This window comes from Dendrobates tinctorius, unplaced genomic scaffold (assembly GCF_039654945.1).
Source record: "Dendrobates tinctorius isolate UK_male_01 unplaced genomic scaffold, ASM3965494v1 ptg000151l, whole genome shotgun sequence".
Classification (NCBI taxonomy): domain Eukaryota; kingdom Metazoa; phylum Chordata; class Amphibia; order Anura; family Dendrobatidae; genus Dendrobates; species Dendrobates tinctorius.
Window position 1 is genome coordinate 6591377 of NW_027361818.1, and position 24761 is coordinate 6616137.

The 24761-nt window shown below is 44.3% G+C and overlaps 1 protein-coding gene across 1 annotated transcript; it reads left to right on the top strand.

The window, feature by feature from the left end:
* Positions 1 to 10806: 10806 nt before the first annotated feature.
* LOC141049902 (extracellular calcium-sensing receptor-like) lies at positions 10807 to 23106 on the top strand. The gene is made up of 5 exons (XM_073546740.1): positions 10807 to 10998; positions 18010 to 18831; positions 19426 to 19644; positions 21970 to 22093; positions 22175 to 23106. The coding sequence occupies exons 1-5, from the start codon at positions 10807 to 10809 to the stop codon at positions 23104 to 23106; spliced, it is 2289 nt and encodes a 762-aa protein (XP_073402841.1).
* The last annotated feature ends 1655 nt before the right edge of the window (positions 23107 to 24761 follow it).

The following is a 24761-nucleotide window of genomic DNA, read 5'->3' on the forward strand; positions in this document are numbered from 1 at the left end:
GTGCTGCAGTGCAAGAGGACACGCGACCTAACCCTGACCTAATCTACATGTATAGATGTGTACAAAAATGGGTAAATAACATCATTCCTGAAGCCTATGTAACCTAGTGGGCCCTATGTTAAATGAGGAAATTTAATCCTCCTTTCCTATCAGTGTACATTTATACTCATTTGTGAACTTTATTACCATGGGCAACCACAAGTACTCAGGGCATAATATCCACCCCTATAACTGGCACAACTACAAGTACCATGCTAGATTTAAATAATCAAGTAATAAAGCAACAGTGTACTCAGGGCCTAATATCCACCCCTATATCTGGCACATACTCTGCCCACCCACACACAGGTGGACGGCGCCGGAGCAGAAAAATTACCTTCAGGAAAGAATGAGTAGATGGCCGGGCGGTCAGCGCGTCACCCCAATCTTTAGCATAGGGTGCGCAGACCATGCGCTGGCCATGCGCTAATAGGATTTTTGCATGCGCTGCGCACTTTTGAAAGTGCGCCGTGCGTGCCAAAATGCAACATTGTGCGTTCGGCGCACACCGGCGCACCTTCAAAAGTGCGCAGCACACGCAAAAATCCTAGTAGCGCATGGCCAGCGCACGGTCTGCGCACCCTATGCTAAAGATAGGGTGTGCAGATCGCATGCGGCCGTGTGCGATAGTAGGAGGAGATGACTGGACGGGGCGGGCAGGGAACGGGCAGGGGGCGGGGCTTAGCGGCGCCATGTGCTGCATGTAAAATGCGCTAGTGTGAAGCTAGCCTTAAAGATGCAAATACTAATTAATGCATCATGTCTGCCCATCTCCGGTGCCAGGTGAAAAATATAGGTCTGACTGTGAGGACAATTGGATGTGACGTGCCCATGGAAATCCTTTATAGCCTATGTCTTGCAGTTTACTCTCGTCATACTGACATTGTTCGGATCCAAGTCAACGTCACCACAAAGTTTCACATAAATAGAGGTGTGATTAGTGAAAGGCCGGAGTCACACATAACGTATAAAAAATCGGTCGGTTTTTCGCGGCCGAGAATCGCATCAATGTTTCATGAACAATGATCCATATGTCATCCGTGCTCAATGCGTGGATGCGATTTCCTCGCATGAAAGTATCCATGTGACATCCGTGTGACATCCGTATGGCGAGATTTTCTTGCAACCTTGCAAAATGGACATATAACGGTTCCTTGGCCTGAAAATGATTAAAATCTTAATCAAAAACCCTATTTATTACCTCCACAACAGGTGACAGCCTCCAATCTTTACATTTTAGTCCGGGCTTGTGTTGTGGCATTGCTTTTTTGTGTCACATATATCAGACAGACTTACTTTCAACACAATTGAGCGGGTGCTATACAACTGGGTTTTGTCATGCCGCTGTGGGCAGCCATACCCAGTGATTGCGGATCCGAGGAGGTGAAGATGAATGTGGGTCCATCCGCTTTGGAGGCAACGGCTCACTAAAGGCCATTTCCACCGTCTCTATGCATCTCTGCCGACCCATAATGACAAGTTCTACCATAATAACAAACAAGATGGAAGAACTAGAAGCAGAAATATCTACAGTTAACTATGACATAGTGGGAATAACCGAGACATGGTTAGATGAAAGCTATGACCGGACAGTTACCTTACAGGGTTACAGTCTGTTCAGAAAGGATCGTAAAAATTGGAGTGAAGGAGGAGGGGTTTGTCTTTATGTAAAGTCTTGTCTAAAGTCCACTTTAAGGGAAGATATTAGCGAAGGGAATGAGGATGTCGAGTCCATATGGGTGAAAATACATGGAGGGAAAAATAGTAACAAAATTCTCTTTGGCATCTGTTACAAACCCCCAAATTTAACAAAAATCAAGGAAAGTTTACTACTAAGGCAGATAGATGAAGCTGCAACCCATAATGAGATCCTTGTTATGGGGGACTTTAACTACCCGGATATTAACTGGGAAACTGAGACCTGCGAAACCCATAAAGGCGACAGGTTTCTGCTAATAGCCAAGAATGATTATCTCTCACAATTGGTGCAGAATCCGACCAGAGGAGCAGCACTTTACACCTAATACTACCTAATAGACCTGACAGAATAACAGATCTGCAGGTTGTTGGGCATCTAGGAAATAGCGACCACAATATTGTACAGTTTCACTTGTCTTTCGCTACGGGGACATGTCAGGGAGTCACAAAAACACTGAACTTTAGGAAGGCAAAGTCTGACCAGCTGAGAGATGCCCTTAATCTGGTGACTGGGACAATGTCCTCAGAAATAAGAATACAGAAAATAAATGGGAAATGTGTAAGAACATCCTTAATAGGCACTGTAAGTGGTTTATACCTTGTGGGAATAAAAGGACAAGAAATAGGAAAAACCCAATGTGGCTAAACAAAAAAGTAAGAGGGGCAATTAATAGTAAAAAGAAAGCATTTACACTACTAAAGCAGGATGGCCCCCGCTGAAGATCTAAAAACTATAAGGAGAAAAATTCTTTATCTTAAAAAAATAATTAAAGCTGCCAAAAAGGAAACAGAGAAGCACATTGCTAAGGAGAGTAACACTAATCCCAAGCTGTTCTTCAACTATATCAATAGTAAAAGAATCAAAAGTGAAAGTGTAGGCCCATTAAAAAATTGTGAGGAAAGTATGGTTGTAGATGATGAGGAAAAAGCTAATGTATTACACACCTTCTTCTCCACGGTGTTCACGGTGGAAAATGAAATGCCGAGAGACAAAGAAAACCCCATATTAAGGGTCACCAATCTAACCCAAGCAGAGGTGCAAATCCGGCTAAATAAGATTAAAATAGATAAATCTCCGGGTCCGGATGACATACACCCACGAGTACTAAGGGAACTAAGTAATGTAATAGACAAACCATTATTTCTTATATTTAGAGACTCTAAAGCGACGAGGACTGTTCCACAGGACTGGCACACAGCAAATGTGGTACCAATATTCAAAAAGGGCTCTAAAAATGAACCTGGAGATTATAGGACAGTAAGTCTAACCTCTATTGTTGGTGAGATATTTGAAGGGTTTCTGAGGGATGTTATTCTGGATTATCTCAGTGAGAATAACTGTGTTACGCCATATCAGCATGGGTTTATGAGGAATCGCTCCTGTCACACCAATCTAATCAGCTTTTATGAAGAGGTAAGCTATAGACTGGACCAAGGTGAGTCATTGGACGTGGTATATCCTGATTTTTACAAAGCATTTGATGCCGTGCCACACAAGAGGTTGGTGCACAAAATGAGAATGCTGGGTCTGGGGGAAAATGTGTGTAAATGGGTAAGTAACTGGCTGAGTGATAGAAAGCAGAGGGTGGTTATAAATGGTATATTCTCTAACTGGGCCGCTGTGACCAGTGGGGTCCGCAGGGGTCGGTGTTGGGACCTTTTCTCTCCAACATATTTATTAACGATCTGGTAGAAGGTTTGCACAGTAAAATATTGATATTTGCAGATGATACAAAATTATGTAAAGCAGTCAATACAAGAGAAGATAGTATTCTGCTACAGATGGATCTGGATAAGTTGGGAACTTGGGCCGAAAGGGGCAGATGCGGTTTAACAATGATAAATGTAAGGTTATGCACATGGGAAGAAGGAATCAATATCACCATTACACACTGACGGGAAACCACTGGGTAAATATGACATGGAGAAGGACTTGGGGATCCTAGTTAATGATAATCTTACCTGGAGCAGCCAGTGCCAGGCAGCGGCTGCCAAGGCAAACAGGATCATGGGGTGCATTAAAAGAGGTCTGGATACACATGATGAGAGCATTATACCGCCTCTGTACAAATCTCTGGTTAGACCGCACATGGAGTACTGTGTACAGTTTTGGGCACCGGTGCTCAGGAAGGATATAATGGAACTAGAGCGAGTACAAAGGAGGGCAACAAAATTAATAAAGGGGATGGGGGAACTACAATACCCAGAGAGATTAGCAAAATTAGGATTATTTAGTCTAGAAAAAAGACGACTGAGGGGCGATCTAATAACCATGTATAAGGATATAAGGGGACAATCCAAATATCTCTCCGAAGATCTGTTTATACCAAGGAAGGTGATGGTCACAAGGGGCATTCTCTGCGTCTGGAAGAGAGAAGATTTTTCCACCAACATAGAAGAGGATTCTTTACTGTTAGGGCAGTGAGAATCTGGAATTTCCTGTCTGAGGAGGTGGTGATGGTGAACTCAGTCGAAGGGTTCAAGAGAGGCCTGGATGTCTTCCTGGAGTGTAACAATATTGTATCTTACAGTTATTGTTAGGTTCTTTAGAAGGGCGTAGATCTGGGGATTTATTCTGACAGAATTTTATAGGCTGAACTGGATGGACTATTGTCTTTTTTCGGCCTTACTAACTATGTTACTATGTTACTATGTTACCAGTATTGTTGGATGAACATGGTCACCTTTGACAATCTGATGGAGATCGTGCGCCCTGGGATCATCTTTAAGGACACCAGGATGCGCAAGTGTATTTCTGCAGAGGAGCGCCTTTTACTCACGTTACGGTATGTATTCATCCTCTATGTTGATGATGTATCAAACACCCTTGTTTATTTAATGCACTCATCCCTTACTTTTTGTGTTTCTTGTTTTATATTTGTAGAATACAATGTTTGAACATTCCCAATATATTCTGGTATTATGTAGAGCAAAACCATTGCATGTAGTTTAATGTTGTAAAGGCATGGCTTCTTAGCTATTGAGTCAAACTTTTAAGAATGAGTAAACTGTTTTTTGTGGAATACATGCTCATTTTTTTATCTTTTTCGGTTTACTTTTAGCTTCCTTTCCACTGGCCTTTCCTATGCGGCACTGCATGTGGAATTTTTAATAGGAAAATGCACCATCTCAGGCATTGTCCGGTCTACGTGCTCCGAAATATGGTCCTGACTGCATCAAGTGGTCATGCTGGAGCCCAAAATGGAGGACTGGTTGCAGATAGCCCATGGCTTTTTGGAGACGTGCCAGTTACCCAACTGTATTGAAGCACTGGATGGGAAGCACATCTGTGTGCGTAAGCCGCCCAACTCAGGGTCCCAATTTTATAATTATAAGCAGTGTTTTTCTATAGTGCTGTTGGCCCTGGTCGACAGTGGCTACAGGTTTATAATTGTAGATATTGGGGATTATGGAAGAACTGGTGACTCCAGAGTCTTCAATTCTTCCATTATGGGTCGGAAGCTGCGCAAAAATGAGTTGGACCTACCACCAACACGTCACCTACCAGGGTCCACTTTGGAAGCTGTGCCTTATGTGATGGTTTCAGATGAGGCCTTTCAATTAACCCATCATGTCATGAAGCCCTATCCCCGTAGAACCCTGGACCATCGGCGCAGAATATTTAACTTACGCCTATCCCGCGCACGGTGACTGGTGGAGTGTGCCTTTGGCATTCTTTGTGCCAAATGACGTGTTCTGCAGTCAGCTATTCAGGCTGGTGAATCTAATGTGAATGAGGTGATTAAAGCGTGTGTGATCCTTCACAATTTTACCAGAATACATGATTGCTCCTCATCTGATGGGGATGAAGTTGTGTTATCAGTGTTGTGAGGCCTATTACACATGTGATACCTCGCCGTCATCAGCCCTCTGGACTAAAAGTGCGGGATGTGTTGACAAGTTATTTTGTTTCACCATAGGGAGCTACTACATGGCAAGATAATGCTGTTTCTATGTTGTAAATTTGAATTATGTGTTGAATTAAAAATCATGTTTATGTTTGGTGTGTGTTGTATTTCCCTTATAATGTGTAAACTGTGTAAATCAGAAGATGAGCAATATCGTCATTAAATCAGACATAAGTCATATAGTTAGAACTGTTTTTAATCCAAGCGTAGTGGTTTGAAAAACCAAATACCATCTTATTAGCATATGGCTTTTTTGGCCAATCAAACTGGCCCAATAAAGTAATAAAAAATTAGCAGAAGAAAAACAAAAATATTACAATCACATTTTTCAATAAAAAAATAAACAAAATTATAAGTTATGGTAGGTTGGGGGTGGTGATGGCGGGAGGGCAGCTTGACCAGTTTGCTGCGTTTGAGGCGCATGTTGTACCTCACCCTGTGGGTTTACATAATCAGCCCCAGGATGGTGTATCTGGCCAGGATCCTGTGTTGGAGGAAAGAAATGGGATGAGTGATACTGTTGTGGATACTCCTGGATATTTGGGTACCCACGTGGTTCATAATCCCCAATATGGCCATGTTGACCATACCCATGTTGGGACCAGCCTCCAACAGTGGGTTTGATCATGTGGCCATATTGGGCAGGTGCATTATAGGCTGACCTTTCGCCCAGTGTAGGCCAATATAGGGTTGAGGGGGATTTGGCTGTGGTGTTGGCACCCGTGGAGGAGGTGGCTCAGATACTGAAGGTGCTTGCACTTGTGTTATTGGCAGCATTTGAAACTGATTACTATTGGACAGCTGCCACTGTTCCAAAAATTCAAATACCGTGTTGGGGATATTGGGGGGTGTGCAGACATCTATCAATATATCAATATCTGAATAGCTCCTTGGGCATGCAGCCTGACCTCCCAGGGTATTTGCTGGAGGTACCAGGCATAGGCTTCCTCATCATCATCGTGGGCAGCCCTGGTCAAATAGTTTAAGACCCCGGTATCAACATGCCTCCTGGCGTCAGAGGCTGTAATGTTTCTCCTGCATCAGGCACGGTATGGCTGCTGCTGTTTCCCTGGTCCTCCTCTGGATGATCCTCCTGTTGTGCTGAGGCCAGTGCTGGTGCTGGTGGTGGTAGGTGGATGTGTTGACATATGCAACAGATCAGGACTTATTATAAGTGAAGGGAGGACTTTACACTAGCCTGACAGCAGATAGTGTGTAGTTATATGTTTGCTGTATTGTGGGGAGGGAAGTTCTCTATTGTTGTTGTACTTTACTTTCGCTTTTGAGTGTATTATACCAGCAGCATGGGCTGTGTGCTACTGAATTCTATTATCTCATGTTTCCCCATATGAAGTAAATACTGTTTACTCAAGATAACTTGCTCAGTGAACTTCTCTTATGTATGGGTGGTCATTCTCAGAAGATGCACTCTGCTACAGGTTATGGGCCCAGGAGATAGCCTCAGACACACAGAAGATAGTCCCAGGCAATAGCCCCAAGCAATAACCTCAGATACTGAAGAAGCAGATAAGCTCTGTAAACAGAAGGAGAAAAAACCCAGTGAACGGAGGCTGAAAAAATCCAGATACAGAGGGACAAAGGAATTCATGATCCCTGGAACCGGAGGACCGCACACTGGAGATAATTACAGAGAATCACCACACATACAGGATATACAGGAACTCTCAAGAAGAAAGAAGAATATCTTCACTACAACTCTCTAAAACAAGTAAGACTATATAAAAATGATGTGCAGCACTGAGCTGAAATTCACAGTAGCTAAGCTGAACAGTGAAAATTATCAGTTATGGAAATTCAAAGTAGAGATGTTGTTATCTAAAGATGATTTATGGGAAGTAATTACTACAGATAGACCTGATGAAGATAATCAGACATGGGATAAGAAAAATAGAGAAGCGAGAGCCACCATTAGCTTATTAGTGGATGATGCTCAATTAATACACATAAGAAATGAAGAAACAGTGAAAGGAATGTGGGAAGAATTAAGAAAATTACATGAAAGACCCAGTTTAAATCACAAGTTATTTCTATTAAGAAAGTTTTACAATATGAGATTGAGTGCAAATGACGACATGCAGAAGCGCATATTCTCAATGATGGAAGTAATATTACAGCTAAGGTTTATTGGTGATGACATTAAAGAAAGTCATGTAGCAGCAATATTATTGTGCAGTTTACCAGATTCGTATGCAGCCTTGATAAATGCCCTTGAGACAAGAACAGAAAAAGACATCACATTAGAATTTGTGAAGACCAGACTCATAGATGAATATCAGAGAAGAAAAGAACAAACAAATGATTCTTCTACTGAAAAGGACAGTGGAAACGCTCTTAAAGCTACAGAATTCAAAAAACCCTACAGGAGCTATGGAGAGGAACCGCATGTGGAAAAGGTAATGCATCTCTGTAATACTGTGGAACTGGACTGGGTATACCTGGGGCTGACAGGAACAGTGAACATAGGTATAGTCCAAGTAGAGCGGAGAGAAAATGTACTATATTACAGAAACAATGAACAGATGGTGCTTTAACCGACAGTGTGTATTACTATCTGATGAACTTGAACTGTCGAGTAAACTTTTGTGTGTTAAAATGAACTGGGTGTCCCCTGATCTGTGCTAGGGTAGCTCCAGTGACAGTGAGTGTGATGTAACCAACAAATGACAGTACACTGGGTCTGGGACACAATTTTCCTGTAAAGTGCCAGGAGGTCATGGAGCAGCAGTTCGACCATGGCTATGGAACCTTATAGTTACATACATAAAATATAAGGCGACGAATGAAGGGAATGCAGATTTCTTTATTATTAAATAGCAACTGCCCGTCTTCACTACCACTTTTTACTGTTCGCCTCAAAAAAACCCCAAAATTTTTAGTACCATTTCATCCAAATACAAATGTGGAAACTGCATATTGGTAGTAATAATGACAGAATGACAGATTCTTCTTAGTCTGTGAGATCTGGAAGCCATGGTTATTATATATGGTGATATTAAGGTTGGTAGCATGTTTGGCATTGCCTAGTATGAAACAAGAACATCAAGGTCAGAAAAGGGAGGGAATGTTGAGATGTGGATCATCTCTGGTGGAATACTTAGGGAGTTGCTTGATTTTAGTTGTACAAGTCTCTCAATGTTAGCTAACTCCGGTGATCAACTGTGATCGTTTGGGAAATTGACTGGCAAGAATTCCGTACAGCATGACCACAGGAGAAATAAACTATTGCATGGTGCCCACTGAAATCAATGTGATGTTGATGAGTTGGTCCTCCAAGAGGTTCTCTCACCAGGATTTTTCTTCTTCTTGTATTAGAGGTTTAGATAATAACAAACACCAGGGATGTAAAAATTCTTCTTATCAAGATATGTTAAGTAATGAACCTGACAGTAGAGAAAATGTTCAGCACGAAACACAAAATTGCTTAAATTCCACAAAAAGTAGATGACACACATGCGATATACACATACTGCATATATACAGTCATTTGTACGTGCCAAAAGCTAATTTTTTCACGATGTCTTAATGTTCCTCCCAAAGATGACGTCATTTCGTAAAGTAGAATATCAATGACTGTTCTCCTTACCATGCATGATGTGCCCCTAGGATTTAAAATAACAAAAAACACCAGTTTTTCATGGACCTGCATCAATTGTGGTCATACCCCTCAAGCAGTGGCCTCCTAAGTGGCTCTATGTTCCTTTTTAATCACTGAAGTTGCAGGTGTTCCCATGATTGACTGATCAAAAAGGGACCCCAATCAACTTAGGACCTGGACAGGTTCGTCGCCAAATTGGGTGAAGAGGGTAAAGTTGCACATGGGCCTGGTTTCATGTTGCAAACAATGTCAGACAGTTCAGGGTAGAGATGAGGGAACTTGTCGGGAAAACATTCGCCAATCTCAAATTCAGCATAAACGTAGCAAATTCGGATTCGTGTTCACTTTCACAAGCATTTTTACTCAAAGTCAGCAAAATTCAGTCACAGTTCGGTAAATCATCAAGTTTCCACTGCTTTTGTTATTACTTTGGCTAGAATAGTGGTTCTGTATGATGAGCAGGGGGACGTGTTTGAAGAGGGGAGGAGGTGGGGAGAAGTTAGAGGAGCAGCACGATCCCGTTTTTTTCCTCTTAACTTTATGTGTGTTGATTAGCCCAATCAGGGCTCAGAAGGCTCAGAAATCATCCACAACGACATGACACAAGGCCTTCTGTGGCTGCAAAAGTCACTTGTCCCTGGCCATATAAAGAGCTGACATTTTGCTTTGCTGGTGCCATTGTCTCAGTGTCACAGTGCAGAGGTCGCTACTGCGCTAGTACTGGTGCTGAAAGTGAACTTGTCAGTTAACTAGATAGGATCCTGTCCTGTGTTAAATCGATCTTCCAGCATCAAAGTAGATTGTGCAAATGCTGTGTGGCAGTCTCCGGAGGCCCCATTTGCTACTCCAAATCGTTTTAGATGAAACTGTGTTTCAGTGGCAAATCAAAAGGCCTGATTTCCACTTAAAAATCATTAGACCTAATATCGGGGTGCAGCCTGGAGGGCCAATTAGCTAATCCAAATTGTTTGTGAAAAAACTGTGTTTTAGTGGCAAATCAGAAGGCCAGAATTTCACTTAAAAATTGTTAGTTATAACGGTGTTGTTCAGGCACACTATCTAAGAAAATAAATAGTGATTGTTCATTTAGTGACAGGTGACTGACAGCTATGATCCTAAGGTTGGGAAACAGCAGGTTACAAGAGGGGAAGGCTACTTACAACATGAGTGGGAAAAAGCGAGGTCGTTCTGAAAGGGGGAATAAGCTTGGTATTCGACGTGTACGTGGGTTAGGTTTTAATGTTAATGAAAGCTTAACTGAACATTCACCTTCTCATCATATCCAAACACCACTGAACATATGTTACTGGATGGGCTACTCAACTCCCTTTCTTTGGCAGCTGCACAGCGGTATGCCTTGTAGATGAGACTCAGAAAGAGCATAAGCTCCAGTTAATGGCAAGTACTACATCAAGTAACCTCTCCTCCTCTTCCTTCACCTTAACATCACACACAGTCCAATCCTCAGAAGTGGCACCCCAATCACCCTTGTTTCCCCCAGCTTCAAAAATTTCCAAACGCTCAACTGACCGTGGGGAACCACAGATGGGCCATTCTCCTGAACTGTTCACACACTCAATTCCATGGGCATCAGAGGTATACTCTGAAGAATCACAGAATCTAGAGGAGGAAAGCACCTGCACCGAGGCCCAAAATGTTTTCATGTTGGACCCGGGGCTGGATGAAGCGGGGTCCAAGCAGAACCCAGACCCTCATCACCAGACGTTAACCACCAAGGTTGGAGGCGATCCTGATGAGACTCAGATACAAGAGGCACATACGGACTGTACAGTGGTGTCAGGGCAGGAATAGGTGGAGGGTGACTCTCAGCGTGAGGAGTGTGAGAACAGAGAGGATGATGATGAGGTTGTAGATCCCACTTAGTGTGAACCCAGCAGTACGCAGCTGAGTAGCTCAGTAGAAGAGGTGGAGGAGGAAGATGAGGAGGTTACGTTGCGACTTCCCACACAGACACGAAGTGATGCAACCACAACAAGCGGCTGCGAGAGTGCATTTTGAGGGGGCGGCAATGGTTGCCTAGCCTGGGCATTTTTTGAGGTCGCAAAGGATGACCGAACACACATTATCTGTCAAACTTGCAAAAATAAAACCTCAATAGAAGCAAAAAATTACAATATTTTGACAACTACATGCATGAACCTGAACCTGTGTGATCAATTTGCCTTAGTGTGGGAATCTCACTACGCTAAAATGCGGACTAGCGTGCCTCGCCAACCACCGGCCGTCCCATCAACCCCATCTGCTGCTTCCTCCTCTGTCACCATGCCAAGTCTTCTCACACAGGTCTCCGGACGCAGAAACTACACTTGTTTACCCCTTACAGTCGGGATGAGTGAGAGCCCGTCAGCTGTTACCGAAGTAGACATGACTGCTGTTTTTGTGTCATCTAGCACAACACATTTTTCTCAATCCACCATAACTTCTCCGCCTGCACTTCACTCATATCACAGTCCAGCAGTTTGTCCTGTTCTCCGTACCCCACCCACTCTTAGCACAGCAACCAGCCCTCGGTCCAGCAGCTGTGGTCACGTAAAAGAATGTTTCCTCCTACACATGCCAAAGCTAAGAGCTTGAACTATACCATCTACAATATGTTGGCCATGGAAATGGATACAGACAGTTTCAGAAAGTCGATGATCGTCACAGTACCCCAGTACCAGTTGCCCAATCACCATTACTTCTGTAAGAAAGCTGTGACTGGGCTACACCAGCATGTCGCCAGCAACATCACCCATTCCCTGAAAAAATCTATGTCTGCCAGGGTGCATTTGATCACTGACACTTGGACGAGCAAACATGGGTAGGGGCATTACATCTCACTGACTAAGCATTGGGTGACTCTAGTGGCTGTGGGGGCAGGTGGTCAAGGGGCTACTCCACAAGTCTTTGAATCCCCAAGGCTTGTGGGACACAACTCTGTATCTAATAATAATAAATAATAATAATTAATAATAATTTTTATTTATATAGCGCCAACATATTCCGCAGCACTTTACAATTAAGCGGGGACATGTACAGACAATAAATTCAATACAAGTTAAGACAATTCAAACAGTGACATTAGGAGTGAGGTCCCTGCTCGCAAGCTTACAATCTACAAGGAAATGGGGGGACACAGTAGGTGAGAAATGCTTGTTAATTCAGGTCTGGCAATTATAATAGGGATTTTCATATAAAGCTGCATGATCCGGTCATCAGCCCGTGTGTTTAAGTGCAATAGACAAGTATCAAGTGCAGTTATCATGTGCATGAAGGGTGTGGAGACAGATGAATAGTAGGGTGCAGATTCAGAATAATATTTGGAAGGAGGGAACAGGGCAAAGTTAGCTTGCTGAGTAGTTGATGTGGTAGGCTTGTTTGAAGAGATGGAAGTTTGCGATGGAAGAGATGGAGTTTGAAGATCTAACACTTCCTCCACTGCTTCTGACTCCTCCACCTCCTCTAGGGCCTCCACCTGTGCCCTCAACCTCTCCCTTAGTCACACATTCCAACAGTGCAGATAGAATCCCCCCACCTCTGTACTGCGCAGCCATAACTCACCGCAATTAGGCAGTGTTCAAATTAATATGCCTTGGGGATCACAGTCACACAGCTCAAGAGTTGTGGACAACTATCCAGGACGAGTTAGAGTAATGGCTGTATCCACTGAACCTGGAGCCAAGGAAGTCTATGTGCGATAACAATGCAAATCTGGTGGCGGCCCTATGCCTGGATGTGCTGCTACAGAAAGCACGGTTGCTGTGTCCTCACTTCCGATTATCTCACCCCACAGCTCATAGACTTGCATCGCTACAGAGGTCTATCGGCCTATGCGATGTTCCGACACGGTGGAATTCCACTCTGCACACGTTGCAGCGACTGTGACAGCAGCGATGAGCCCTGGTGCAGTTTGTCCTTTTGCATATCCTGGGCCAACGCAGTCTGGACTTGGTGTAAATCACGCTTGCGGAGTGGGCACAGATGAACGACCTCTGCACCCTTCTGCACAGTTTTGAAATGGCTACTATGATGGTTACCGCTGACAATGCCCTCATCTGCATCACTATTTCTGTCATCTACATGCTGGAGCACACTTTGAATAAACTGCATGAGGAGGTGGTAGTCCCAGAAAAAGAGGTGGAAGCAGAGGAGGATGCGGAAGGGATAAAAATATCTCAAATTCCCTGGTGCCATGGGAGGTTGTCTTACAGCTATCAAGGGGGGCTCATGGTAGCAGACAAACTGTTTGCGAAGGTGCAGTAGCCAAGGAACAAATGGAGGAGGAAGAGGTGACGGGCACCAACAGTCAGGAGATGAAGAGGATAATAATCCCCTCTCTATTGTCCGTGTTTGATGAGAGGGGACGGAGGAAGAAACCTTGAGTGTTAACTCACCACCAACACACCATGGATTTACATATCATGGAAGCACCTGACACATGAGCGCCTTCTTACTGCACTACCTTCAACATGATGACTGTATTCTTAGAGTTAGAAATAGTGCTGACTACTGGCTTGCCACTCTGTTAGATCCACAGTACAAGGGTAAATTTAGCCCGATGCTTTTCCCCATGGAAAGCGAAGCGCGCATGCTGGAGTATCAAAACATGCTTGTAGATTATCTTAAGAGTGGTTTTCCCCAAGACACCAGTGAGGCACAGAGTGTGCATCCCAGTTCTAGAAATCCAACTTTGGGAATGTCAAGGCATCATCACAAAAACATCAGCAGCAGTAGTAGCAATGTAAGTGGCATAAGCAATTATTGTGAGTCGTTTCACACATTTTTTAGACCAGCCCATGCATGAGCAGAACAGAGTAGAAATCTGACAGGTTGTGAACAACTGGAGAGGATGGGGCAGGAGTTTCTGAAGCTCAATATCAATGTCATCGTGGGGGGTTTGGATCCTTTTACATTTTGGTCTTCAAAAATGGAAAAGTGGCCGGTGCTCAATTGTCACGCCTTAGAGGCTTTGTTATGCCCTGCTGCTAGCATTCTCTCAGAACGTGTCTACAGCACTGCTGGTGGTATCCTGATGAATAAGCACATCTTGCTGTTGCCAGAAAGTGTAAACCGCCTAACTTTCATCACAATGAACAAGTCATGGATCTCCAATGACTTTTGCACCGCAGTTGCTGACTGGGCAGACTAGGCGATGGTTTCATTTTTAGTGTCATTGATCTCGCCTTATGACAGTCTGTGCCGTCATTGTGGTGTCTTCTGTGCCTGTGGTTGCTTCTGCTGCTGATGTTACAAACATTTTTTTCAAATTTGGAGACTCCAAGTTGGGTCTCCATATTGTGGGTTGCCTGTAGTAGAAGGTGTGTCAGAGGCCTATTATACTGTTTCTACTCTATGGAATTTGATGCCACTTTAGTGGTGTGTCACAATTATTTTTTGAAAGTTTGGTCTCCATCTGCTGGGTTACCTGTGTAAGTAGGGCTCCCAGACAGGCAGAACTGCACTTGCTTTCTGTCAACTACCAGTGTTACTTTCCTTAATTTTTATATTAATATTACTGCATGAAATTTAAGTTTGTGCCATCTGAGTGTGGCTGGATTAAAAAAAAATGTACATGTTGCATGAGGCATCAGGTCTCCCAGGTAAGAAGGCTGACATCGCTCCCTTAACCACCAGGTCCTCATTGAAACTTCAATTCCAAGCTGCAAATGCTGGGCCAGACCCTGATACCTCATGCATGGCCCTTGGCTGACTGCTGTTGATTCATTTGCAAATTTCTACAGTGCGTCAATTGATGCCACTATTCATGGTGTTTGTGTCATGATCCAGACCGGGTTTTAAGTCCTGTCTACCCCTTTCCCAGTCTGGTCACGTCAGGGGTTAACTTTACTTTGCCTCGTTCTGGTTTTAGGTCGGCTATTTCTCCCCGCTGCATTCTGCAGGCGGTGTCAGTTATATTTTCTGCCTACGGCATGAGTATCTGTCTCTGATGGTACCATGATTTGTCCTGCTGCATTTACTGACTTTGCCCGTGTCTGTTCCTTCCTCTCTGCCCGTCCCGACTTAGTGTGTCCCTTTCTGTTTGGATTTCCCGATGTTTGACTCAGCTTTGGCCCTGACCTGACTTTGTCTCTTGCTTTTGGTACTTCTGCTTTTGTCTGGTGTTGACCCTTTGGCGCTCCACTGACGGTCTAGGTTTTGACTCGGCTTGTTTGACTACTCTGCTGCCACCTGGTGGTAGCCTCAATGCAGCACTGCAGGTTAGCTCTTGCAGACTTGCTGTCCTCCTTCCACTCTATTGCCATCTAGTGGAGCTCACAGCTACCTGCATAGCTGCAGCGTGACAGTCTGCCTCTAATTGTAGCTGTTTAGACCTCATTTCTCAGTTTTACTGGTGGCCCTCTCTCCGCCAAGACGTGGCTGACTTCACTGCCTTGTGCCCCTCCTGTGCCAAGGTCAAGTTCCCTAGACAGTTGCCTTTTGGGCTTCTGCTTCTGTTACCTGTTCCATCGTTTCCGTGGCAACACATAGCCTTGGATTTTATCACGGACCTGCCCCACTCTTCCGGTTGCACAGCTATTCTGGTGGTGGTAGACCGGTTCTCTAAGATGGCGCATTTTGTTCCGCTACAAGGACTACCCTCCTCCCCTGAATTGGCAAAGGTCTTCGTCCAGTACATCTTCTGACATCATGGGTTGCCACAATATATTGTATCTGATCGTGGAGTTCAATTTACGTCTCGATTTTGGAGGGCCTTATGTGGTCTCTTGGAGATAACTTTGGATTTCTCTTCTGCATACCACCCTCAAACCAACGGCCAAGTGGAGAGTGTGAATTAAGTGTTGACGTCCTGTCTACGTCACTTTTCCAACTCACATCAAGATGACTGGTCCTGCCTTCTTCCGTGGGTTCAGTTCGCCTATAATAACCATCCCAACGAGTCCTCAGCCAAGTCTCCATTTTTTGTGGTTTTTGACATGCATCCCAGTATTCCTCTGCCAGTTTCTGCCACCTCCGGGGTGCTTGTAGCCGACTCCATGAATTTGGCAAGAAACTAAGGAGGCGCTCAGGAGAGCCGGAGAACATATGAAGAGGCCTTGGGAACCCCAGGAGAACATTATTGCGCCCTGTACTCTTAGGTTTTTGTCCAAGGGTGGAGGAGGGGGATGTAAGAGAGGGGGTACTGTTATACCCTTGCTCACCGCCACCGTGCCCGGGCCTGTCGCTGCCAGAGCCACTGCTCTCATGCTGCCCTGGGCATCCCTGCATCCTGCTCCTGCTCCCCGCCGGGCGTTTGCACAAGCCCTCTGGCGCACTCCTTCTCTGCCGCCGGCCGCGCGCTCCATCTGCTCACGCATGCACCTTAGGGCCTGACCGCGTGTGCACCCGCAGGCTTTATCCTCCAGTGTGACCTGATCTGGCAGTGCTGCCTGTCCAATGGAGGGCAGGCACCAGGTATTTCAGGCCACCCTCACTTAGTGGAGGCGCCTGATTATTGAGTTCTTCTCCCATACTTAGGCCCCGTCTTGCTGCCGCAAGTTGTTACCCTGTGTAGCTTGCGTTTTAACCCTTTGTCTCCTTCTGTCTCTTCCAGAGCCCGCTCCAGCCCTGCATCTTCCTGGTGCCTCCATATCATCTCCACATCGGCTCTCCTCGTATGCATACCATCTCCACCTCCGCTTCCCTCTGCCCTCATACCCTCTCCATCTTGTGAGTTACCTTCTCTGTACCTCTACTGCTCCTTTCCTGCTCAGTCATTACCCTCTCCCTACTACCCGGCTCATCTCCGTTTTTGTGTTGGTCCCTGAGCCGACCTCTGGTCCTGGCATCCTTGGTACTAGAGGTCCCTGAGCTTGCTCCCTAACGATCCCTGTATAGGGGTTGGTCAAATCTGGTGTGCTCGCTCGGGGGAGTTTCGGTATCACGGTCCAGTGGGTCCACTCTTGATACTCGCCGCCTGCGGGTAACAGTGGTGTTGTTGAGACCTGCTTGGACTCGTCTCATCAGGTCACGGTTGTCACATTTAGCACATTGCCCTTCCTCAGTGTTTGGGTGTCATATCCTGGCATCACTCAGATCACAATGAAAGTATACAAAAGCCATAGAAACTTCAAATATGAATAGCCAAGCTGTTACACCGCTCCGTCATACTCACCCGGCCTCCGCTCCCACGCCGCAACTGGTCTCTGCTCCCACGCCACAGCCTCTCCCTGCCCGGCGGCCGCTGCAGTCACCACTGACGGGCTCGCGGCCGACGCCATCCCTGCATGCGCCATTGGCCGCGGCCGCGCCTCCCATCTGCTTCTTGTGCTCCGGCTGTGCCCTGACCCGGAAGCACATGCTCAATTCTCATGGCTCAAATATTGGGTTTATACAGGTATCCACAGGTAAGGGGAACATTGCCCTACTTTTTTGCGAAGTACTTTATGCACCAGAATTGTTCTTTCTAGCCCAAATAAGTCCTTGTCCACATATCCCCCTTTCCTCACCACATGTTGTATCTAAGCTACTATAATCTTTACACCTCTGAGTTTTTATCTGAACCTACTTCAACTGATTCACACAAAGTGCAAGGGCCAAATGACAGCTTACATATAACAAAAATCAAATTTTTCCAATGCCCAACTGTCCAGATTTGATTAGTTGATGTGACCATAGTCACTTATTAAGTAATCACTATGGCCACCATATTGATCCAAGCCTGGACAAAACAAAATCCTGATGTTCCACAAGTATGAGAAGGCAACATTGCATTTGTTAAGACAGTTCTTTTTTTCCATTTCTCTACAGATAAGTTATTTTGCTACCAGTCCGCTCCTCAGCAAAAGAAACTTGTTTCCCTCATTTTTCCGCACAGTACCAAGTGACATGTTCCAAACTAGAGGTCTAGCTGAGCTAATCTTGTACTTTGGATGGATATGGGTCGGGTTACTGGCTTCTGATAACGATTATGGTCAAATTGGTATTCAGATAGTAAAGCAAGAAATAGTCCAAGCTGGAGCTTGTGTGGCCTTCATTGAGACCATCATGACTGGACAACCCAACAGAGGTGCTCCACATATTGTTAATGTTATCAAAGACTCATCAGCCAAGGCGGTGCTAGTCTTGTCTTCAGATGCTGATTTCATGCCTGTGGTGGAAGAGTTGACAAGACAAAATATAACTGGGAAAATCTGGATAGCCAGCGAATCATGGTCAACTTCTATCCTTCTGAACAAACAACATTTCCAACCAGTCTTGATGGGTGCTATAGGTTTTGCTATTCACTGGGGGCAGATGGATGGATTTGTAGAACATCTAAATGATATACACCCCTCAAAGTTTCCTAGTGATCACTTTTTACTTGAATTTTGGGAGGAGATATTTTCTTGTAAGTTGGACAACTTCCATACTGGAGCTGATATCATGCTCAACCAAACCATTAATGAATGTATCGGGGATGAAAAATTAGAAAGTGCCATGGCTAACGTGGACCTTAGAATAACATTTAATATCTACACAGCAGTTTATGCTTTTGCCTGGGCTATACATAACTTGCTCCAATGTGAACCAGGAAAGGGACCTTTGCTTAATGGTACTTGTGCAAAAATCTCATCCTTACGTCCTTGGCAGGTAAAGAAGTTGTATATTTACTGTATATTTGTGACTTCTAACGGCTTCTGAGCTCCAACAGATGAACATCGATGAGTTCTCACAATGGCGTGTTGTCATTTCAGAAGATAGAGAGGTATAAGCTACACCCAGGCCCTGGTATATGTGGAGACATGAAAGGTTTTGCATAAAATAAGAAGAAGAATAAAGTTTTGGCATCTATATCAGCCAACTCGCCATTCTTAACTCCACCAATAATCATATGTCGGGGGGCCCCATACACATTAGACTGTCAGACAAACACATTGATATCACAAGCTTCAGCTAACATTAGTCTAGTGTTTCTGGTGTTTTTAGACATTTTCTATTGGAGTATAGGAGCTTCAGTTGTGCCTACAGGATATGTGTAAGCTTTAGAGACTCCAGCAGAGACTTCTGACTCAGAGAGATGGAGAATAGGTTGGGTAATCCTCTCGTAATGTAGAGAGCTTGCAGTAGATATTTGCATGAGCTCTTCTTTGTGGTACTATCTTGAAGAGAAGATATCTCAAGCTTTAAAAATGTTACATTTGATGAATTAGATAATAAATGTATTAATCCTTTGTATTTCATCAGCTCCTTCATTACATTAAGACTGTAGATTTTGAGACTAAAGACAAAACTCGCATATTTTTTGACGATAAAGGGGATCCTCCAGCCCTCTACGACATTGTAAACTGGCAGCCGAGCTCCACTGGTTCCATGGAGCAGAAGATAGTGGGAAGTTATGATTCCAGATTGCCGGATGGAATTCGAATGAAAATTAACAATGCCGATATTATATGGGGTACTGAGGTAGGACATTTGGCAAGTGGAGAGTTGTGGTACTTCCCATTCAGATATCTTTTGTTGTTGTTTGCATGGGTTTCCTCCAGGTACTCCGGTTTCCTCCTACATTCCAAAGACATACTGATAGGGAATTTAGATTGTGAGCCCCATTGGGGACAGTGATGATAATGTATGCAAACTGTAAAGCGCTGCGGAATATGTTAGCGCTATATAAAAAAAAATAAAGATTATTATTAAAATAAAAAAATAAAGATTATTTATTTTAGGTATTATTGTAAAGCTACTGTTGGGGCCAAAAGTATTGACACCCCTGCAATTCTGTCAGATAATACTCAGTTTCTTCCTTAAAATGATTGCAAACACAAATTCTTTGTTATTATCTTCATTTAATTTGTCTTAAATGAAAAAACACAAAAAGAATTGTCCTAAAGCCAAATTGGATATAATTCCACACCAAACATAAAAAAGAGGGTGGACAAAAGTATTGGCACTGTTCGAAAAATCATGTGATGCTTCTCTAATTTGTGGAATTAACAGCACCTGTAACTTACCTGTGGCACCTAACAGGTGTTGGCAATAACTAAATCACACTTGCAGTTGACATGGATTAAATTTGACTCAACCTCTGTCCTGTGTCCTTGTGTGTACCACATTGAGCATGGAGAAAAGAAAGAAGACCAAAGAACTGTCTGAGAACTTGAGAAACCAAATTGCGAGGAAGCATGAGCTATCTCAAGGCTACAAGTCCATCTCCAAAGACCTGAATGTTCCTGTGTCTACCGTGCGCAGTGTCATCAAGATGTTTAAAGCCCATGGCACTGTGGCTAACCTCCTTAGATGTGGACGGAAAAGAAAAATTGACAAGAGATTTCAACGCAAGATTGTGTGGATGTTGGATAAAGAACCTCGACTAACATCCAAACAAGTTCAAGCTGCCCTGCAGTCCGAGGGTACAAAAGTGTCAACCCGTACTATCCGTCGGCATCTGAATGAAAAGGGAATGTATGGTAGGAGACCCAGGAAGACCCCACTTCTTACCCCGAGACATAAAAAAGCCAGGCTGGAGTTTGCCAAAACTTACCTGAAAAAGCCTAAAACGTTTTGGAAGAATGTTCTCTGGTCAGATGAGACAAAAGTAGAGCTTTTTGGGCAAAGGCATCAACATAGAGTTTACAGGAGAAAAAAAGAGGCATTCAAAGAAAAAAACATGGTCCCTACAGTCAAACATGGTGGAGGTTCCCTGATGTTTTGGGGTTGCTTTGCTGCCTCTGGCACTGAACTGCTTGACCGTGTGCATGGCATTATGAAGTCTGAAGACTACCAACAAATTTTGCAGCATAATGTAGGGCCCAGTGTGAGAAAGCTGGGCCTCCCTCAGAGGTCATGGGTCTTCCAGCAGGACAATGACCCAAAACACACTTCAAAAAGCACTAGAAAATGGTTTGAGAGAAAGCACTGGAGACTTCTAAGGTGGCCAGCAATGAGTCCAGACCTGAATCCCATAGAACACCTGTGGAGAGATCTAAAAATGGCAGTTTGGAGAAGGCACCCTTCAAATATCAGGGACCTGGAGCAGTTTGCCAAAGAAGAATGGTCTAAAATTCCAGCAGAGCATTGTAAGAAACTCATTGATGGTTACCGGAAGCGGTTGGTCGCAGTTATTTTGGCTAAAGGTTGTGCAATGAAGTATTAGGCTGAGGGTGCCAATACTTTTGTCTGGCCCATTTTTGGAGTTTTATGTGAAATGATCAATGTTTTGCTTTTTGCTTCATCTCTTTTGTGTTTTTTCATTTAAGACAAATTAAGTGAAGTTAATAATACCAAAGAATTTGGGATTGCAATCATTTTCAACAACTGTAGGTATGTGATTGATGGACATCGATAGCCTCCTGTCTCCTATCTTCTTCTCTAGTAATCCCTACAATTCTTAGTTATAACACATATTCCACATTTTCTTCCACCCTGTACTCACTCCACGCGTGCAGTTTTCATTGAAGGGTCATGGCTCCATCTTGCCATAATGTTGTAATAGAGTCTACTGGCTCCTGCAGCTTCTCTTTCTGCATTTTCTCTAAAGCTGTTAGGCGGACAGTTATCTGAATTGTATGGGCAATTTTAGAGTTGCTTTAGTCCGTAAATTTGGTTCCCCTACTTAAATGGCGTCCTAGGATCCGCCTGTTTTGTTTATATGTTGCACCTCCACCGTCTACATTCTTTAGCAGAAAATGTTAAACATGAATTGTCAAGCTCTTCCTTATGAGTCTCTGATATCTTGTTCTCAAACTTTCAATATGTACACTAAATTTCCATATGGTGAATTCTTATATTTAGACTCCTCAATCAATATGCAGTCCAAGCTGTCCTTTGGGATACCAAAAGGCAACAATTTCAGGAAAGCCCACGTGCTGCTTCAAGTGTATAAGGTGTCCAAAAGAAGAGATTGCAAATGTCACAGGTACCATAAATACAGTCATAAGGTATCATGTATCTTATATGTGGCAGTTACAAACAATTTGACCCTCATGTTCTTCTCTAGATGCTGTGGAGTGCCAAAAATGCTCTTGGGATACTTGGCCCAATACTCAGCAGGACATGTGCTTACCAAGAACCGTTGAATTTCTCTCCTATGATGAAGCTATGGGTATCAGCTTGGCAGCCCTGTCTATTGTTTCATCACTCATCCCCATTGGAGCTCTGAAAATCTTTATTTCTTACAACACAACTCCGATCGTCAAAGCCAATAACTGGTCCCTTAGCTGTCTTCTCCTCATGGCCTTATTTTTCTGTTTTCTTAGTTCATTAGCTTTCATTGGATATCCACATCCTGAGAAGTGCCTGTTTCGTCAGGTGGCATTTGGCTTGGCTTTTTCTCTTTGTGTCTCTTGTGTCTTGGCCAAAACCATAACAGTGGTTATTGCTTTCAAGGCCACCAAGCCTGGGACTAGATTACGACGATGGACTGGTGGAAAGTTGTCCTACTCTGTTATTGTGATTTGTGTTCTCATCCAGATATCTGTCTGTGTGACTTGGCTTTCTTACTGTCCTCCATTTCCTGAGTATGACACTCAGAATCCATCCAGTGTTATCATTCTTAACTGTAATGAGGGGTCACCTTTTGCGTTTTGGGTTATGTTGGGGTATTTGGGTCTTCTCGCCACTGTTAGCTTCATTGTGGCCTTCTTGGCCAGGAGACTTCCTGACAGTTTCAATGAGGCCAAGTATATTACATTTAGCATGTTGGCCTTCCTTTGTGTCTGGATTTCCTTCATCCCAGCAACTCTCAGCTCTCGTGGGAAGTATACAGTGGCCATGGAGATCTTTGCCATCCTTTCCTCCAGTTGGGCCATTGTTGTTTGTATATTTTTACCCAAATGTTTCATCATATTGTTTCGACCTCACTTGAATGTAAGGCAAAATCTAATGAGAAAAGTGTTTGACCAAAGTAGGACATCAGAGTTTTATCCTTGACCTCAACCATATGTGATCACTTCACCTTTACCAGTAAACCCTACCAGACATTGCCTAAGAACAGAGAAAAATAATCTAATATTGAGCCACTCAACTATAAATATTTGTCTAAAAGTGTAGTTATCTTGTTTATTGTCCATTGTCAACAGGGCCACTCTGTTCCTTTATAACTTACAACCCACCAAATCATCCTACTTTACACATTTTGGATTCTACACTATTCATACATCATGGACTCATTATGTCCGTGCTGCTCTCTCTCAATATTGTGCCCCTCCCCCATACTGTGCACTCTCTCCATACTATGCCTCCACATACTGTGCCCTCATTCTGTCCCTCCTGTTCACTGACCCCCATACTGTTTCATCACACTATGCAATGCCTCCACATACTTTGCCTTCAAACTACATACTGTCCCCCCATACTGATATACTGCCTCTGTGGCACCCCAGGAGTCCGGTTACCACAGTGGCATTACCTCCCTCACAGGGGGGTGATGACATGCCTGCAAGCATGGAGAGGTTCTCTGACCAGATAACACTTACATCCAACACTTTTCCTGACTACAGACCAGAAGGGGGAGCTCTAAACCTGGTTTAAGGGGAACTTCTCTATTAGTTCTGGCCTGGAGGTGGGGTCAGTCAGTCAGTGTCTGGGACTGAGAAAGACAGAGTCTGAGTGAAGAGTGGAGAGAGGAGAAGTGAAAGATAACCTGGGGAGTGGAGCTGTGAACAAGCTCACCCCAGAGTACAGAGCTAGAAGCCAGACGCTGGAGTCCGTGGCTGACGGGTACAACAGTCCGAGCAGCTAATTCCGGAGGGCAGGGAATTGCAGGTCTCCTGGCCCAGCAAACACCCAAAGGCACAGCAGCACACCTGAGCCTGGAGCCACCACAAAGGAGTGACACCTGCAATAGGCTCAAGCTGCCTGCCATAAGGGCAAGTACTTCAGAACAATAAGGAACAGAGGACTGAGCATAACTTTAGGCAGCAAGGAGCTCAGAGGACAGCGCAGTAATGAGACCTCAAAACCCATCTGGCTTAGTGGATCCTAAGTTGCTTTCAGGCTCCCTGGGCCTCCATTGCCATCTGTAACTAGTGCCTGGGCCTGCACTTCAAACCGTGAGTAAAAGTGTGGAAACTGCACCCTGCTGTGTCCTCGGAGTTATTTACTGCATCATCCACCCTGCACTACATCCATCATCACCATCTCTGACAATATAATTGCCCTGGGACTAAGCTCTACCTGTGGAGAACTGTATCAACTCTGCTGCATCACTATCAGCCCAAGCGGTCTCTCTAAGCAGCGTCGGCAATCCTTGGCCAAGTACCACAGGTGGCATCACGAATCATCTCTTATAAACTTTATTTCCCCTTTAATCATCAATTTTCATTGGATGCCCAGGGCCAAGGACCGGGTTACTGCTGCCGTGACACATCTCCTTAAGAACCGGCCCGGTACCGAGTATCCCTACAGCCCTGGTGGGCGCTCCACCTCCCCATACTATACCCTCATTCTCTATACTGACCCCCATACAGAATGCCCACTGTCTATACTGACCCTTCATACTGTGCCCACATTATATTGATTTCCATACAGTGCCCCCACTTTCTATGCTGACCCTCCATACTGTGCCATCACTCTCTACACTGACC